Below are 17,998 nucleotides of genomic sequence, written 5' to 3'. Positions count from 1 at the left end.
GGGGGCCCCATCATGGGGAGCCAGTGGGAAGACAGCAGGGAGCCCCTGAGAGGCCCCCGTGTCTCACAGTTCTCAGTGACAGTGATGACTTGCTCAGCCACTCACAGCTGTTCCAATCACATGGAGATCAACACGTGGGTACCATGTGACTGCCAAGTGCCAGAAAATATAGAAATCGAAGTGACCTTGAATAGAGAAGCCCTTCTGGTGGACTCAGTGTTTGGGAAATGGTGGAAGTTTTGAAAAGCAACCATTCAAAAAAAGACATGATATAAATATGCTAAATATAGAGCAAACAGGAGTAGCTCACATTTATAGCTATTACCAAGATTCTCCCTCCCTTTGGAAAGGACAAAAGCAGAGCGACTGCTCCCTGCCCAGCCCGCTGCTGAGCACATGACCACTTGGGCTGATGTCCTGCCGCTCGCTCAAACCCCGGGCCCTGTTCGACCCCAAGCTCCCGCCCGTGCTCCCGCCCACCTGGCACTCAGCCCTCCCTCCTCTCTGGCCCCTCCTCTGTCTTCGATGAGGCTCGACTGCTGTGTGAAATGGCATGACCTCCAGGTTCACATCTTTATCATCCACCTCCCTGGCCCTCGTGTAAATTTCATGGACACAGACATAAGCTGTCCCTTATTCATCCCTGCGTCCCCAAAACCACCACCATGCCTGGTATACAACAAGTATTCAATAAACGGTTGTCAAAGAAACGAGTCTCGGAGTGGACCTAGGGACCCATAAACAAACCGAGTCCACTCCTCCTTCATCCTTACATAAAATAAGGCTTTCTCCTGGTCCACGTGCTTCCAGAGGAGGAGCGAGCACAGGGACATGGGCGGCCACACCAGCTCCCGATCCTGGAGGGCTCACAGAACACACATGTGCAGCTGGGGCTGGGTGAGCCTGTCTCCTTTCCAGTCACAGGCTGCGGCCATCAAGTCTGTCCCCATCCTGGGGTGTCTCTTTCTCGTTACCTTCCCAGAGTCTTGCCCGCTTACCTGTGAACGGGGCTAGCTACACAGAGGCTCAGGTGGAGGCTCCACCCCAGGACCTTCACCCCTGGACTCTGACCCAGGCCGACTTCCTACTAGAAACCGAAATCCCTTCAGGCCTCCAGGATCTTAAAGGGACACATGGAGGATTAAAAAGCAACTCCGCGGCACATTTCATAGGCAGAAATAAAATCACATCTCACATGCTTCCCTGTTTTCCCTTATGCTAAAATAATAATTATGCAAACATATATGACAAGGACATGGCCCTGAAGAAGCCTTCCATCCAAGTAAATTACATCTTGCCTTTAAGTGAAATGTTTGGAGAGTCGTTTCCCTGCACTTAGCTTAGTGCCTTGCATAAAATATCAACCAAAGTCAGCTAGGCGCCATGGTGCAGGCCTGTGATCCCAGCAGCTTGGGAGCCTGAGGCGGGAGGATCACAAGTTCAAGGCCAGCCTCAGCAACTTATTGAGACCTTGTCTCAAAATGAAAAATAAAACAAGCTGGGGATGTGGCTCCATGGTTAAGTGCCCCTGAGTTCAATCCATTAACAAAAAGAAAAAAAGAAAAGTCAGTAAAGAGCATCAGTGCAGATGGGCTAGAATGTTCTTTCTTCACACCAAGCAAAATCATCACAGGTGAAGAAGAGCAGGAAGGATACAAATCCAAACTGTTTACTACCATGTATGCTACCCTGTGGAACGACTTCTGCTTTGTTACACAGTGTAGCAAAAAAGAAACTGGGTCTAAATGACATGCATGTAATAAAGATGCTAGCTGTGGGTAAGGCCAATCTTTTTTGAGGGGGATACCAGGGATTGAACTCAAGGGCACTGGACCACTGAGCCACATCCCCAGCCCTGTTCTGTATTTTATTTAGAGACAGGGTCTCACTGAGTTGCTTAGCACCTTGCTTTTATTTTGCTGAGATTGGCTTTGACCTTGAGATCCTCCTGCCTCAGCCTCCCGAGCCGCAAGCTTGATTGATACCTGCAGAACACACATCAGCGGGACCATCAGAGTCCACTTAGGAGGCGCACACAAGGACGAGAGGCTTGTTTGCTGTTGTAGAACATTGACGAATGAGCCAGAGAGCATATGATTGTGAATTCCACTTAGACCATCATCACTGAAAACCTTTAAGAAAGTCCTCTTGGAAACAGCCTCAAAGCCATCAGCAAAGGGGATGCCTCCTATGGACCTGCGGGCGTGGACTGAGGTCTTCAGAGGCAGCAAATGTGCCCCTGGGGCCAACTGTGTCGTGAAGTGAGTCATGGCTACAAACAGCGTGGGGCCGTAGTCCTGCTGCGAGAGCAGGCATCTGTGGAGCAACAGCAGGTGCTTGTCAATGCTCACCACGTGTCAACACAGTCCTGGGCGATTTATCGGCATGAATTTGTGTATTTTTCCCCAACAACCTTCTAAACTCTATTATCATTTTTACCCTGTTATAGATAAGAGCAGGGTTCAGGGAGATGAAGTTGTTCACTCCACGCCACTCAGGCTGATAGGGCAGGGCCGGGGCGTGAACTCAGGCAGTCCAAAATCAGAGGCCACATGCACTTAAGCACACCTGTGTCTCCTCTCTCTCTTTCTCTCTCTCTCTCTCTCTCAAGCAAAATGTGTAAAGCACCTTAAAGCTGATTTGGATATCAAGGCCCATTTCTTGGAGTGACGCCACTTAGCAAGGGTCCAGAGCCCAGGCTTCAACCCAGGGGTGGGCACAGGTGTGTGATGACACCTGTCAATGGCTTCATGTTGTAGTCTTATGAGAATCAACAGGACCAGTCTGACAGCTAGATAAGAAGCATTTGAGGAAAGGCTAGCCACCCACACTACCACACTCCACACCATGGCCATGTTCCTGAATTCCCACTAGTGACAATTATCACAATGTCTTCTCTTTAAATATGGTTGCCCACAGAGTGGCCCCTTTGACGTCCATCTATAGCACGGAGGGTTGGGGGTGGCAGCACAGCTGACCCAGCCCCAGCCTCTCGAGACCTGGCTCTTTGGGACCAGAACTGCACTAGCACCACCCAGCCTCCCAGAATGGGCCATCTACCGTCTCAAGCGTACACGGCCACCGGGGACACACTGTTTATCTGCTCCGAACCCCAGCAGAATTAGGAAAGCCCACAGCTCGAGTCAGGGAAGTCAGACCTCAAGCTGAGGTAACAATGACCCTCCAGGAGGCAGCCAGCAGGGCTGAGGGGCCATGATGGCACACCTGACTTTAGGGCCTGGGCACCCATGCCGTCCCCGGGTCCCCTTCCACCCCTGTCTGCCTGTCTGCTGGGAAAGCTCTCCAGACTTCAGCCTCGGAGCACGTGTCCACCCTGTCCTTCAACACACAGTCCATACAGCATGTCCCCAGCCTCCTGGTCAGGCTGTGCACCATCTTTGAATAAATACACCCCTCCCTTGGCTTCCGTTATCATCCACAAGAATACATCCCAGCTGCTTCCATGCAGAGAGGCTAAAGACAAAGCTACTTTGTGGCCCAGGTTAAAGGAACCAAGTTTACCTGTGACATTCCTGCAGCCTCTGTACACCTGGAGCACACGGCCCCTACTCAGGAAGGCACAGTGACAGGCTCCAACCCTTACGTGTTGGTGGGCTTTGGGCCTGGGCAGGAAGCCAGAAGGGATGAGAGGAGGCCATGATAATGGGCAGCAGCAGAACCTTGGGCCAGGGAACCTGGACAGGCTTCAGAGCCTCCAAGAAACCAAATACATGGGTCCCCCAGGGGCGAGTGAGTGTGTAAGTATCCATGAGGGACCCCCAGGAGAACAGGAGACTCAGGAGAACACAGGACACAGCTTTGGATCACACTGGCTAAGAGACCCCAAAGGGCAGAGCTCCCTGGAGCTCACCCACCTTGACCCACACGCAGACGGACCCGTGACCAGGGGGTTCCTGCGTCCTCGGCTGCTCTGGGAGGAAGGGGCTGGATCCCGCAGCAGGACATGTGAGGAGGAAGTAGGGTAACCCAGAAGGGAGGAAGCTAGGGCCACAGGGAGGACTCGTGACCGAGTTCCTTCTGCAGAGACAGAGATGGCACAGACTTCTAGATGGGAAGGAAGGGGCAGAAGGTCGTCCCATCTGAGGACTTGCCACAGAGAACTTAAGTGTTGCTCTCCTCTTGAATCTGTAAAGTGACGTATTTGAAATGTCAAGTGTACATTTTAAAAGTCTTCCCCTGCCCTGCAGGGAGCTGGCCTGGCCTGGGTCTAGTGCTAGTGATAACGCAGGTCCACACACCCATGGGGGCTGGTCTTCCCCTCTTTAGGAACAGCTCAGCCATCGCATACTCTTGAGGGCGAGCAGTCCCCTGGGTTGGAGGCTCAGGGTGGACAGGACAGGAGGCACCCAGAGGTCTCAGTGTGCACCAAGTGGCTAGAAGAGTGTGAGGCAGGGCTCTGCTCCCAGAAGTCTGCTGCAGGATCCCTCCTGCACACTACCAACTGCTAAACCCCACACTGGGCAGCCCCCAAGGCCAGGCCGATGCAGGACAGCTGCCCTCAACACACACGCAAGGAAGCTGGGCCAAAGAGTTCAAGGCCAGAGAGCAGTTCAGGGGGCCTCAGCCACAGATCCAGGGCACCAGCTAGCCAGTCGGTGGGGCAGAGGTGGGTCCAGCTAGAACCACGTTTAGGGACAAGAAAGAACTCCGACAACATTACCCAAGAGACGTACCAGGTATAGGAAATGGGGTCTGCTGAGCCAGCAAGGAAAGTCCTGTACCAACTCGGGGTTTGGGTTTTTTGTTTGTTTGTTTAACAACAGCTGAAATGTCAGTTCCTGCCCCCATCAAGCTGGACACTCTTGGGGAGGTCACAGCAGTCTCTCTCACAGCTACGTGGGCACCTTCTCTATGCCAGTCTCCTCTTTCTCAACAGGCCACACAGGACAGCCAGGGAGGCAATGCATTTTCCCAAATCACAACAGAACCCACAATGACCAGAGGAGACCCCAGAACCGTGCAGCCCCCGCCCCACTCCTGTGCTTCCCATGAGGGGACTTCCGGGGCTTCCTGGCTTCCACGCACATCCCCAGCATCTCCACCTCCACTGCTACCCGCTCCTGAAGGACAACCAAATTCTGGGCCATGCTGGCTAAGAGTCACCCGGGATGCCAAGTCTGTGCCACTCACCAACACGGCAAGAGGGCCCCAGACTTACCTTCACAAACACCAAGAGCAGGGGAACTACACTTACCATCTCTTTTCACAAGCATATTTGAGGCCGGAGGCAACACTGACCAATGTGCTGTAGGGAAGTGAGTCCCCAGGAATGGCAGATGAGTGATCAGTGGCCTCTGGGGAGGGCGGGAAGGTCATGGGCTTTGGCCTTGCCGAGTGGGACACATGTCCAGACAAGAAGTGCAGGGGCTGCATGGGCTGACAGCGGCCCACGCACACAGAGCCTCTCCTCAACGCAAGCAACCAAGCGACACAGCGGAGTGCCAGTCGAGCATGTCAAGCTGTTGGTGGAGGGGCACCCACCCGGCTCTGCTCTTCCCCAGCACAACGAGACTTCCCTCCACCCACCATCTTGCTGTCCCTTAAGAAGTCCACCAAGACTATGGCCCAATCTGAGCATTCTGAAGTCAGTGGTATTAGTCCACTTCTCGTTTTTGCAAAATTGTTTTTATTGTCGCAAAATATACTGGGCATAAATTGCACCCTGTTAACCAGCTCTGGCGTCCAGTTCTGTGGCACTGAGCACGCGCACACCAGCGTGCCCCTTGTTGCTGCCACGCCTCAGTGTTCTAAAACCAGGAGGAGGAAAATGCCTGAGCCAGATGTGCAAAGTCTGCTTTCCGGGTTAGAATACAGGGGACAACACTACCAGACAAAGGCTTCAAGTTCAAGTTCAGTTTGGGGCTTCTGCTTCCTGCAGCCCTCATGCGCTGACCTAGATTCTGAAGGAAATGGCCCATGGTTGTTCTCCCTGACCCTACATCTCGGTGGGAGACGCCGAGGCCCGTGCTCCATCAGAGACTGTACTGCATTGGGATCCTGACCCTGCTGCCACCAGCGAGTCACCTGGGCCCAGAGTAGGGCCTCTCTAGACTTGTGTTATTCTGACCCACAAGCCTGGGACGATGCCCTCACCTCCAGGGCCGTTCCAGGACGGCACCTGGCAGAGCAGACAGCAGCTCTGTGAAATGGTCTAAGCCGAGATCAATGGCGGCCTCATTCCAAAAGGGTGTGGGAAACACCCTGAGTTCTCTGAAAGTTTATCACACACAAGAAAACTAAGTGTTGATGATAATGCTGACATGGCTCCCATCCTGCTCCTGAGAGGAAGGAGCACTGAGCAGAGGGCCCTCGGGGCCGCACACCGTCTGGGCGGCTGGGTGTTGTGGCTCTCCAGTGAGTCCCCAGCACAGGATCCTGTTCCTCCGGACTGGGCCGACTAGATAACAGGAAACAGATGGCGAGATTCTGAAGCACTGACCTTGGTGCGGTATTCTTAGGAAGCCAGACAAACCACCCGCAGCTGAGGCTGGTCTTCCCCCACGGCTGGCAGAGGCTGAGGGGCCTGGGGAGGAAGAGACTCCCAGTGTGAGTGTGCATGCCCCTCTCTCCTCTCCTGGGGGCTAGCAGGCCGTCCCCTACTTTGGCTTCTTGAAGACATTTTCTGAAATGCACTTCAGCCCCCAAAACTTGAATTGACGGACTTTCTTCTGTACAGTCTCAAAATTGTACCAACAGAGAACTAAAGATCCAATTACGGCATCATGGCATTGCTGTGAGGATATACTCTTTTATTATCATCATCCCTGACAAATCTTGAACCAAGCGATGTCTTTCTTACACCACTCCAGAAATATTTTACTAACCCCCAAGTTAGCTGAGAGAGGGACGCGTCCACGTCGGCCTATTCACTAGAGAAGGTTAAGATGATTCCTGGGACCACGACCCCACCCCCATGTTCTCTTGTTTCCATCAGCACCCCATTTGGAGGATTTTGCATTTAAACATGGTGTCCTGAAATAAGCAGAGGCCTGGTGCCAACTTGAGCCCCCGAGATCTGTGCTGACCGCACGGGATTCTAGAGAAGAAGCTGCCGTCCCAGGGCCAGCTCGGCACAGGTGGCAGGGACGACTCAAGCACAGAGACAGAGACCTTTCAGAGAGGAGACAGTGAGCGAGAGAGGAAGCCATGTGCTGGAGACGCCCACGGGCAGCACACAAGGCCATCGGAGCCACCCCAGCCCCGGGTGCAGTCACAGTGAGCATACACTCGTGAGACAGGCCTCTCAGTGACACAGAGATCACTGCCCTGCCCTCTGTCCCTCAGAGGCACGGGATAAAACGCCTGTGAAAGCAACCCCTGATTCTTCCAAGGCCAGGATGTGTCCTCAACCTCTTGAAGATGTGAGGGAAGAAGGGCAGGAACATTTATTGAGCACCAGCTGTATGCCAGGCTCTGTTTTGTCACTTCACAATGGTTTCCCTCACTCCTTACACAAACCCTCCCCTTATACCTATCGTAGTGTCCTGAAAGCACGCTTCAGCGAGGTCGGCCAGCTTGTGGACATCAGAGCAGGAACTGTAGGGCAAGGGATCAGCCGGGACTGCCTGCTTCCCGAGGCCGTGTCCCCTCTGGTCTCCAGGCTGATCCTGCCACAACCGGCAGGAGAGGATCCAAGATGAAGGATCCTGGCAACATCCGCACACCAGCATGAGCAGGGTCTGGGAGCCAGAGAGAAAATACCAGAAGCCACATGTGGGAAGCAGCTGCCTGCTTCCGCAGAGCCTGATTTCTTCAGAGCCAAATGGCTCCGTTTCGGGGGTGACAGTGATGTCCAGGTGTCGTTAGTAAGGTGGACAAAGCTGACATTTTCCCAAGAACCTCATGAGACTTGTAGGCCGTTTGGGCCCTGGATGTTCAGTGACAGGAGATTCACCTTAAACCACAGCAACACCTACCCTGATGGTAAGTCCAGCACCCACACCATCCGTGACTGTGTACAAAACCCAAATGTCCACAGCACATAACCATTCTCACTTTAAGTCTCCCCCAGAAAGAGCTGGGGATGGAAGGTTCCAGAAAAACCAACTCAGCTGTCGGATTCAATACCAAATGGAATGTTTCTTACTTTGCGATTTTTATGTTTAATTTATTATAATGTCTTAGTTATTTAACGCTATAAGAACAAAGCCTTTATAACAATCCTTATGTTGTACATACGTAAGTAACCCTAAAATAAATGGAGTTTCAAGGAACACAGAAATTAACTCTGGTCATCATTTAAAATGGGTGCGTAGGCTCCTGACAGGCCTCAGAGGAGGCCTCTGAGGTGCCTCTGTAAAGGAAGATGACATTAGGCACAGCGGGAAACCCCTGGGAACAGAGCAGAATAGTTTACAAGGAAGAAAACAGAGAGGAGTTTGCAGCTCATTTGGAATAATAACATAAATTATGTATTATTTACACACAGAAGCAACATCATTGATTAAACCGGGATCATAACTGAGGCCCCGGTGGCAGGTGGCCTGTAAACAGCCTGTCTACCCAGTGCAGCCTGGAAACCAAGCACCCACCTCAGCAGGCTCTGAGGGCCGTCCTAACTCTGTTTAGCAAGAGCAGTCAAGATTTCACAAAAGCCCTGATCCGTGTCTGCATCCACTAAGTTGCAAGAGGGAAGATTTTTCTACCGTGCACGGTACAAAGGAGCTCAAGAACCCCATAAATCCTGAAGATGGGGAGGCAGATGGAAAGACACAGAGGCTACTTTGGGATGGATGGGGGTCCTCTTGGTCTGGAACTTTGGTCACAGCAAGAGAAGGAAGGGAGATTTAAATCCTGAAGATGGGGAGGCAGATGGAAAGACGCAGAGACTACTTTGGGATGGATGGGGGTCCTCTTGGTCTGGAACTTTGGTCACAGCAAGAGAAGGAAGGGAGATTCCACCACAGGTGGGCAGTGATCTCCAGGCGGAGGAGTCTGGACCATTCTCAGGCAGCAGGAAGAATCCACAGGTTTGGGCACAGGAGAAAGTTCTAATAAAAGCCACACCTTAAAGCTGTTGGCGGGACTTGAGAGGAAGTGGGAAGGAAGACAATCTCCTCACAGGCTTCTCCCCGAGCTCTGTAAAGTGTTGCCCACTCAGAGCAGGTCTGCTGGGGATGGCTGCCCGGGGCCGAGGGACAGAAGCCCCTCCAGAGGATGCTCTATGGAGAGCCCATGCTCTGTGCTCTTTTCAAATGCATTTAAGGTCTTGTGATGGGGGAAACCCTGCCCATGAGACCTTCCCATTACATAACCCCATACGAGATACTCTGGAAAGTTCTATAGTAAAGAAACAGGTTCAATTCAGCCACGAATCCACCCTTGCCCATTTTATTGCAAACCGGCTTTTGATCTCTCCTACAGTCCAGGCAGCTTTGGAAAACGTGGGTTGGGTCATTCATGAGTCAGCCCCAGGCGTGACCTTGAAGACCACAGTGGTGAGTCAGAACCTGAGGCCTGGGTGGTAGGCAGGACCAGAAGCCTGGAGCAATCCACTCCTGTACTCACGGAGGGCTGGCCACACCTCTAGTAGACCACATCTACCCACTTGAGGTCCCTGGGGACCCAGACACCCAACCAGTCCGTGCAATAGTTCTTCCTCTTTGGTCCTTAGTGGCTAAGAAAATCTCATCACCAGAATCCACAAAACAGCTCTCTCAGGTACTGAAGACTAAGAATCCAACGCTCTCCTGCCTTAGTGATGGAGTACCTTCATTGATTAACAGATCTGACTGCCCTTTGCGTGGGGAAGACTCAGATCATTTCTATAGGCATTTGATCCATTTGCCTGTTTTGTTTTGTGCTCCCTCTAATATTGAAATGATTTAAAGAGCCCAACAAAATTATGACAAACCTCTGTGGTACCCAAGGGCAGCGTGGAGGCAGAGAGGAGCCAGGATCACAAACCAGTGACCTCAGGAGCATGGACAGTGCCAGCTCCGGTGGGACGCTTTTTTCCCAAGGCCCGGGGAAGCTCATGAAGTCTCAGGCAAATCTCTGTGGTTATTAGGATGTGTGAGAGGGAGACCTGACGGCACCAGCCTGAGAGGGGTCCTGTTTCCGTGGCCTAGGGGCACTAGGAGTTTGCTTTTTAACGCAGACCTCAGCCACCACAGACAGGCAGCAAGATGGCCAGGACGGAAAAGAATTGAACTTGGACACTTGAGCTTTCAGTCGCTCCACCGTTAGGCATGTTAGCAAGGTCTGCGAGACACAAGGTCCTTGGGCAGCCTCTACTGGGGCACTTTGCAGGGAGCACTGTAAGCCAGGCGAGGTGGCTCCATCTCAGCCACATGAGACAAAGCATTGATTCTGAGCTCACGCGCTGTGAAAGGGACGCACAAAGAAATGGATTTCAGTGCAGCCTGCAAGTTAGGATGAACTGATCCCGTTGGAAGTCCAATTGTGGCGTTAGTGAAGTTCCCATCTGTAGACCTGACCGTTTTGCTCCTGCATGCAAGTTTAAAATGCACCTACATAAAAAGATACTATGCAAAAGTTTAAAATTGCAGCCTCCTGAGCCTCTACCTCCAAAGAGAATCGGTACATATACCATCATGTGACAAATTTCTTGTTAGGGGAGATATGGTTAATTACATAGTAACTTTGGCCATGTCCCCAAACAAGATTTGAAGACAACAATAAATGCCTCAACCGGGGTTAGAACATTTAAGGCAAGATTCCTTTCCCATTACCCCCAGAAAATAAACAAAATCACTATCTCTTCAATCCCCAAAACATTTGGAATGCTCGGTTGTCCTGGGATAAGACCTCAATCAACAAACATAAGAAGAGAAAACCAGCTGGTCTTCAGAGACTACAGCTTCACTCTGCTGCTCAGGGAGGGAGGAACAGCCCTGTCACCCTGCGCCACAGGTCCCTTGTGCAAACTACGCAAACAACAGAGAACACAAGAGCTCAAGCAGGGAGCCAGCTCATAGGGACCCACCTCCAAAGGCCAGGTGGTTTATCCTAAGGAGACAGGGAAGCTCAAATCCTCGTCCTGTGGACACTTGCATGCCAGGCTGTGATAAACAACATCCAAACTGTGGCTACACCAGTGCGCTCCACAGCCCAGCCACACTAGCCTCAGAGTCATGAGTAATGACCAAGGACACGCAACCAAGGCATGCTACCCAGCAGGCTGCAGGCTCTCTGAGATCTTTGCTACAGTTATTGTCACTCAAGCAGGCAGACACCACTAGGAAGAGACTCAACGATGGGAAGTGGAGCTCTTGGGAAAACTAAGAGTTCACCTGCTACGTCCCAAATTTCAACTCCGTGAATCTTGCCACGAAACTGACAAACAGGCATCATAGTAGGTTGGAAATCATAACCTACACTTACACATCCTTTACAGGTATGTTCATACGTATCTGTATGGAAATACATATATTTTCAAATGCTCTAATTATTTCACTTACTACTTTTCTCAAAAGAATAAAATTCTAAAAACATCTATTCCAGAAGTTCCCATAAATGGTATATTCATTGCTCAGTTTAAATTCTGGTAGGTGGCCCACGTCTGATAAGATAGGACCTAATGGGCCAAGCAATAAGAAAGTGTGAACTGCGTGGGGCGGCAAGAGGTTGGCCCTGAGCAGAGATGGGGGGTTCCCAGGCTGGCCTCAGTGATGACTACAATGACAGCTGTCACTCACACGGTCTTCCTATGAGAGAGGCATTGTCCTCTCTCTAGGCAGTACTTGGGGATTCTGAATATTTCAAACAGAGCTTCATATCAGTCTGGGCTTCCTTTCCTGGAGGGCAGAGGGCCGGAAAGCACCCCAAGGACTGGTGAGGACCTCATGTGGCCAACTGTGAGCCACGGCGACCCAGTACCAGACTCCAGAGGGTGAGGACCACATGGCAAGAGCCTCGGGAGCCAGCAAAGAGATGCAGATAGGAGCCTTTGACCCTGAGGGAGGCTCTTCCTAGGCCTGGGCTGCTCTTCCTTTTCTTGTTTCCTCTGTTTCTCAGAACTGTCTTCAAGAGCCTCCTTATAGGCACCTTCTAGAGGCCCGTCCTCTGGGCTACCTCCCAGGAGTAGAGAGGCTGAGGGGTGCAGCTGGCCATTTCACAGAGGTGCCGCAGGGCACAGCGCTCCATCTGCAGGGGAGTGGGGGGGGGTCCACGCAGCAGCAGCTCAGGAGGCCAAGGCAGCTCAAAGGTACCTGCTAAGTGAGTCAAGACTGGAAGTCTGAAGATGGATCTAGAGGGCTCAGGTTTGCTCTGTACTGTTGAGCGTATTTTCACTGGGCCACACATCCTTGGACATCGTCCCCAGAGGGGGATGCTGAGAAGTCTCTAGAGTTGACCCACATGCCCACAGTGAGGGCACGGAGCAGCAGGGTCAGGCCACACAACTGGACTCCATGCTGCGAGACTCCACATCAGGGGAGCTGAGCTGGACGGACGCTCAGCCCTCCTGGGAGCGGTGTAGCCAGAGGGCTGCCTATCCACTCACAAACGATCAGAGGGAAATGGAAGGAGCTGGAGGACCTGCTAGGGCAGAGATCAAGCCAGTGGAAAAGCGGTTCCAATCCAGATCCACATGGTCCCCACGCCTGAGCCTCAGCCCCTCTCTCCAGGCACCCCAACAACCTGGCCCACTCTCTTTGCAAAATGTGAAAAGTTAACATCTTTTAGGAGTCTCATGACAGGAGAAGGTAGTCTTTTCCTAGCATCTTTTCTTTTAAATAAAAATATAAGCTGGGAAAAAAAAAAATCTCCTTGGACTCCTTGAGGCTTCCTTAACTTCTCAGTCCCCAGGGTGTAAATTCAGAGTCAGAGGCCCAAAGGATTAAGTGGCTTCCTGGGATGTTAAGTGAATCAGACAAAGAGCCAGGATCCAAATTCAAAGGCCTCTGTGTCTCAGGCCATGGCTCTGGGCACCAGCCAGACCCAGTGGTTCCCTGCAAAATGTGCAAACTGGCGGCCAGGGGGCAAATCAACATTCAATTGTGATGTCCAGCTCCTCCCCGGGCTCATTTACAGGAGAGAGATGCAGACGGCAGCTGAGCCCTGCCAAGTCGCCCCACCACCTCGGTGGCCACGAGCACACACACTCACCAGGGGAAGGAAACCGGAGGTGCAGGGGGAGGGGCTGCTCAGCACCAATTAGCTTTTCTCTTGGGAGAGTTTTCCTAGCTCCATTCCCCTCTACGTCACCTGCAGGTGACACAGTTTCTTGGAGAAGGGGATGGAGGACCTCCACAAGACCGCCATGCATTCACACAGTCACACTCATGAGAGGTCCACGCTTTGTCCAGGTGCCTACTGAGTGAGAGACAGCAAACAAATCATCATTCCGTCACCCTCGGTCCCCAAGCGGCCTTCATGCAGCTGTGAAGGTCTCAGCTACCAAGTAAAAGTCCCCAGGAAGCCGCCGACTCCGGGGGAAGGGTGCTCACCTGTGAAAGCATTTGTGGCCTGAAAACCAGCTTCCTGCATACTGCTCCCCAGACAAGCCTGTGTTCTGACTCTTAAGCTGTCCTGTCGCAAGGAAACCGCCCGGCGAGGCCTCAGGTCACTTCCATCTTAGCCTGTCCGAGTCCATCGCTCCGCCGGTCCAGCGTTTGGGAGCATCTGATGCCCACCAGCCCTGCTCCCACGCCCTGCGAGCGGGCGGTGCACAGACTGCCCGCAGTCCAGCGGCGTGCGGGGCGCACGGTCCTGTCAGCCGTCCAGCCAGAGTGTGGAAGCCATGGTGACCGGGCGTGGAGAAGCTGTCCCGCAGAGGCCTGCCTCCCACCTCAAAGCGAAGGCCTGCGCAGCCGTGCCGTGGCCAGCATCATCCACAGGCTCAGCTCTCCAGGGGAGCCCGGCCTGTCCTCATCTGCTGCTCCCTGGGCTTCACCTCTGTCCTCGCTGAAAGTAAAAAGAAAGAGGTCACTTCCTAGGGCACCTGGGAAACCATTAGGGTTAACAGACCCACAGAAGACCAAAGGAAAAGCCACCCGGAGCCACGCCCACAGCCCTCGTGTGGGCACTGGGGAGCTTCCCAGGGACAGCGAGGGACGGGGGCGGGGGTGTCATGGTTGGGATCTGGATGCCCCCTGAAGGCTCAGGTGCTCAGGGCTTGGTCCCCAGTTCAGCAGTGTTCAGAGGCGGGGCTCCTGGGAAGTGATTGGCCATGAAGGCTCTGACCTCTCCAGTGGATTCATAATCAGACTCCTGGGAGGTGGTGGGGAACAACAGGAAGTGGGGCTATCTTGGAGGAAGTAGGTCACTAGGGGACAGATCTCGACCCTGGCCCCTTCCTTTCTCTTTTTGCTTCCTGGCTACCACAAGGTAAGGTATCACCTTCTCTGCCACATGCTCCCACCACCATGATATTCTGCCTCACCTCAGGACCAAAGCAATAGAGCCAGTCAACTTGGGGCTAAAACTTCTAAAACTATGAGCCAATCCTTTAAGTTGTTTTTCCTCAGGTATTTTATCACAGTGACAGAAAGCCGACTAACACAGAAGAGTTCCCCATTACCACCAGAATATTACAGATTCCATCCCTCCACAGCTATGAAGAGCACAAGGCTCAAATGTCCTTCCTAAGTTACTCAGAGTTCATGTGCATCCATAAGAAGAAATTCATTTCCCAAGCTGGTTCCTGAGGTCTTAGAAGTGAGATCTTTGGTTTAGTCATATATTGCTGATGGGCTGCAAATTGGTACAACCACTTTGGAAAGCAATATGAAGATTCCTCAGAAAACTTGGAATGGAACCACCATTTGACCCAGTTATCCCACTTCTTGGTTTATACCAAAAGGACTTAAAATCACATACTACAATGATGCAGCCACATCAATGTTTATAGCAGCTCGATACACAATATCTAAGCTATGGAACCAACCTAGGTGCCCTTCAACAGAAGAATGGGTAAAGATAAGGTGGTATATATACACAATGGAATATTGCTTAGCTATAAAGAAGAATGGAATTATGGCATTTGCCAATAAGTGAATGGATATGGAGAATATCATGCTAAGTGAAATAAGCCAATCCCAAATAACCAAAGGCAAGATGTTCTCTCTGATACGCAGATGTTAACACACAATGTAGGAAGGGAACAATAAAGGTTCTGTGGATTAGACAAAGGGGAATAAAGGGAAGGGAGGGGAAATGGGAATAGGAAAGACAGTAAGTAGAATGCATTGAACAAAACTTTCCTATGTGAATACACCACAGTAAAACTCCACATTGTGTACAACCTCAAGAACGGAATCCTAATTAGAATAAGTTATAGTCCATGTGTGTATGTCAAAATACACTCTACTTGTTAAGGATATCTAAAAAGAACAAATTGTAAACTTTTTTTAAAAGAGGTGGGATCTTTGGTTCATATCCACTGGAAGGGAAACCCAGCAGGTGGACTGAGCTGTTTCTCCAAGTGACTCTTACACCATGATCAAATGGGATTTATCCCAGGGATACAAGGATGATTCACCATACACCAATCAATAAACACAATACACCACATCAACAGAATGAAGGACAGAAACCACATGATAATCTCAACAGAAGCAGAAAAGGCCTTGGATAAAATTCAACATCCCTTGCATGATAAAAACTGTCAACAAATTATAGAAGGAACATACCTCAACACATATAGGATACACAGGGCCACAGACAACATCACACTGAATGGAGAAAAGCTGCAAACTTTTCCTCTAAGATCAGAAATGATACAAGGATGTCCACCTTCTCTACTCCTACTCAACATGGTGTTGCTGAAAGTCTCTTCCAGAGAGGTAGGACAGGAGAAAGAAATAAGGGGTGGCCAAATTGGAAAACAAAGTCAAGTCATCCCTGTTTGCACATAACATGATTCTCATATATAGAGAAAAACCTAAAGATGCCACTCAAAACTATTAGAATCGAAAAACAAATTTGGCACAATTGCAGCATATAAAATCAACATGTAAAAACCAGCACTATTTTTATACATCAAGAACAAACTTACTGAAAAGGAATATTCCTATTCACAGTGGCTACAAAAAAAATAATATGTGGATGAATAAAAAACAGAAGGTGAATGATCTCTACAATGAAAATTACAAAGCCCTGATGAAAAATATTGAAGAATACACTAAAAAAAAAATCCCATGTTCATGGATTGGAAGAACTAATATTATCAAAAGAACTGCATTACCCAATGTGATTTATCGTTTCAATGTGATTCCCATCAAAACATCATGAATCTTCACAGAAATAGAAAAAGAATCCTAAACTTCATATGGAATCACAAAAGATGCCAAATCCAACTGCAAAACAATCATAAGCAAACAGATAAACATGGAGGCATCTCAGTACCTGACCTCAAAACATACTACAAAGCTACAGTGAGCCAAACAGCATGGTAGTATCATACAAGTAGACACACAGAACAACGGAAAGAATAAAGAGCCCAGAAATAAATCCATGAATTCATGAGCAATAGATCTACAATGACAGCACCAACCACACACATCAGAGAAAGCATAATCTCTTCCATAAACAATCCTGGGACAGCTGGATAGCCAGGCGCAGAAAAACGAAACTAGACCCTCATCTCTGGCCATATACAAAACAAATTTGAAATGGATCAAGTGATTAAATATGAGACCCCAAACTAAGAAACTCATAGAAGAAAACACAGGAGAAACACTTCAGGACATTGGTCTGGGAAAATACTTTTTAAATATGATCCTAAAAGCACAGTCAACAAAACCAAAGTTCACCAACAGGATTATATCAAACTAGAAGGCGTCTGTCCCACAAAGGAATCTGCCAACAGTGGAGAGGCCACCTAGAGACTGGGAGAAAATACCTGTCAACCGTGCCTGTGATGAGGGATTGACACCCAGGATACACAAGGAATTAAAACAACTAAAGAGAAAAAAGAAAAGAAAACCCACAAGTAATCGGGTCGAGAAGTGGGCAAATGGCGTGAACAGACCTTTCTAAGAGTGAGATTTACCAACAGCCAAGCAGATGTGAAAACGCTCAACGTTACTAATGGTCAAGGAAATGCCAATCAAAACCACAATGAGATATCCTCCCCCACCCCCAATAACAGAGGATAAAGCCACAGCCGCTGAGGACGCAGGGAACAGGGAACTGTCATACACTGTTGGTGGGGAGGTCCGTTAGTACAGCCGCTAAGGAAATCTTCAACAAACTAGGAAAAAAAAAAAAACTAGCAGGATCCAGCAATCCCACTTCTGGGTAGGTATCCAAAGGAAATTAAATCAATATGTTAACGAGACACCTATACTCTCGTGTTCATTGGGGGATTTATTCACAATAGCCAAGGTACAGAATCCATGGATGGATGGATGGATGGGTAAAGAAAATGTGGGATATATACACAAGGCAATATTATCCAGCCACGTAAAAAGAAATTCTGTCATTTATTAAATCAGAGGAATTTGGAGGACGCATGCTAAGTGAAATAAGCCAGGCACCAGCAGCCCCAGGTCCCCCACCAATTTTTTTGTTGGTTTGTTTGGCACTGGGGATTGAGCCAAGGGGCTCTCTACCCCTACTTCAATCCCCTTTTTATTTTTCATTTTGAGACAGGGTCTTGCTAAGTGGCTGAGGCTGGCCTCTCACTTGCCATCTCATGCCTCAGCCTCCCGAGCAGCTGGATAACCTGTGTGCACCACCACTCCTGCCTACACCGACTTTTTAAGGACACTAATGTCGTACACTATAGTCATTCATTTTAGAAAACAGAATTTATCCTGTCAGATTAAAACAAAGGCCCCCCCTTGCCTTAAAAATCTTGTTTTTTCTCTGTCCTTTTCTATATAATTCTTTTGGTGCTCCAAAATACCAAACTTTGTTTTCTTTCTCCAAACTCCAGAGAGAAAATGGCACTGTGGGGAGGTTTGGGTTGTGGTGGTGGTTTTATGTCGGGACTTTCATGTATTTTGTTCCACTGAAGAATTCAAACTGCCTCGTTTCTTTAACAATCAGTTATCTCATCGAAACGACC

At 50.0% G+C, this 17,998-nt stretch overlaps 1 protein-coding gene across 8 annotated transcripts in view; it reads right to left on the bottom strand.

Annotated features, from left to right (window-relative positions):
• Ldlrad4 (low density lipoprotein receptor class A domain containing 4) overlaps positions 1–17,998 on the bottom strand; it is a 381,472-nt gene that overhangs the window by 227,206 nt on the left and 136,268 nt on the right. For all 8 annotated transcript variants that reach the window (XM_026401980.2, XM_026401978.2, XM_026401982.2 and 5 more), the window contains one exon: positions 13,434–13,890. In XM_026401980.2, the coding sequence (XP_026257765.1) occupies positions 13,434–13,473 (40 nt within the window). In that variant the 5' untranslated portion in view covers positions 13,474–13,890. The remainder of the gene's footprint in view (positions 1–13,433; positions 13,891–17,998) is intronic.

This window comes from Urocitellus parryii, chromosome 13 (assembly GCF_045843805.1).
Source record: "Urocitellus parryii isolate mUroPar1 chromosome 13, mUroPar1.hap1, whole genome shotgun sequence".
Taxonomy (NCBI): Eukaryota; Metazoa; Chordata; class Mammalia; order Rodentia; family Sciuridae; genus Urocitellus; species Urocitellus parryii.
The sequence above is the reverse complement of the archived record's forward strand: the minus strand, read 5'-3'. Positions and strand labels throughout refer to the sequence as shown.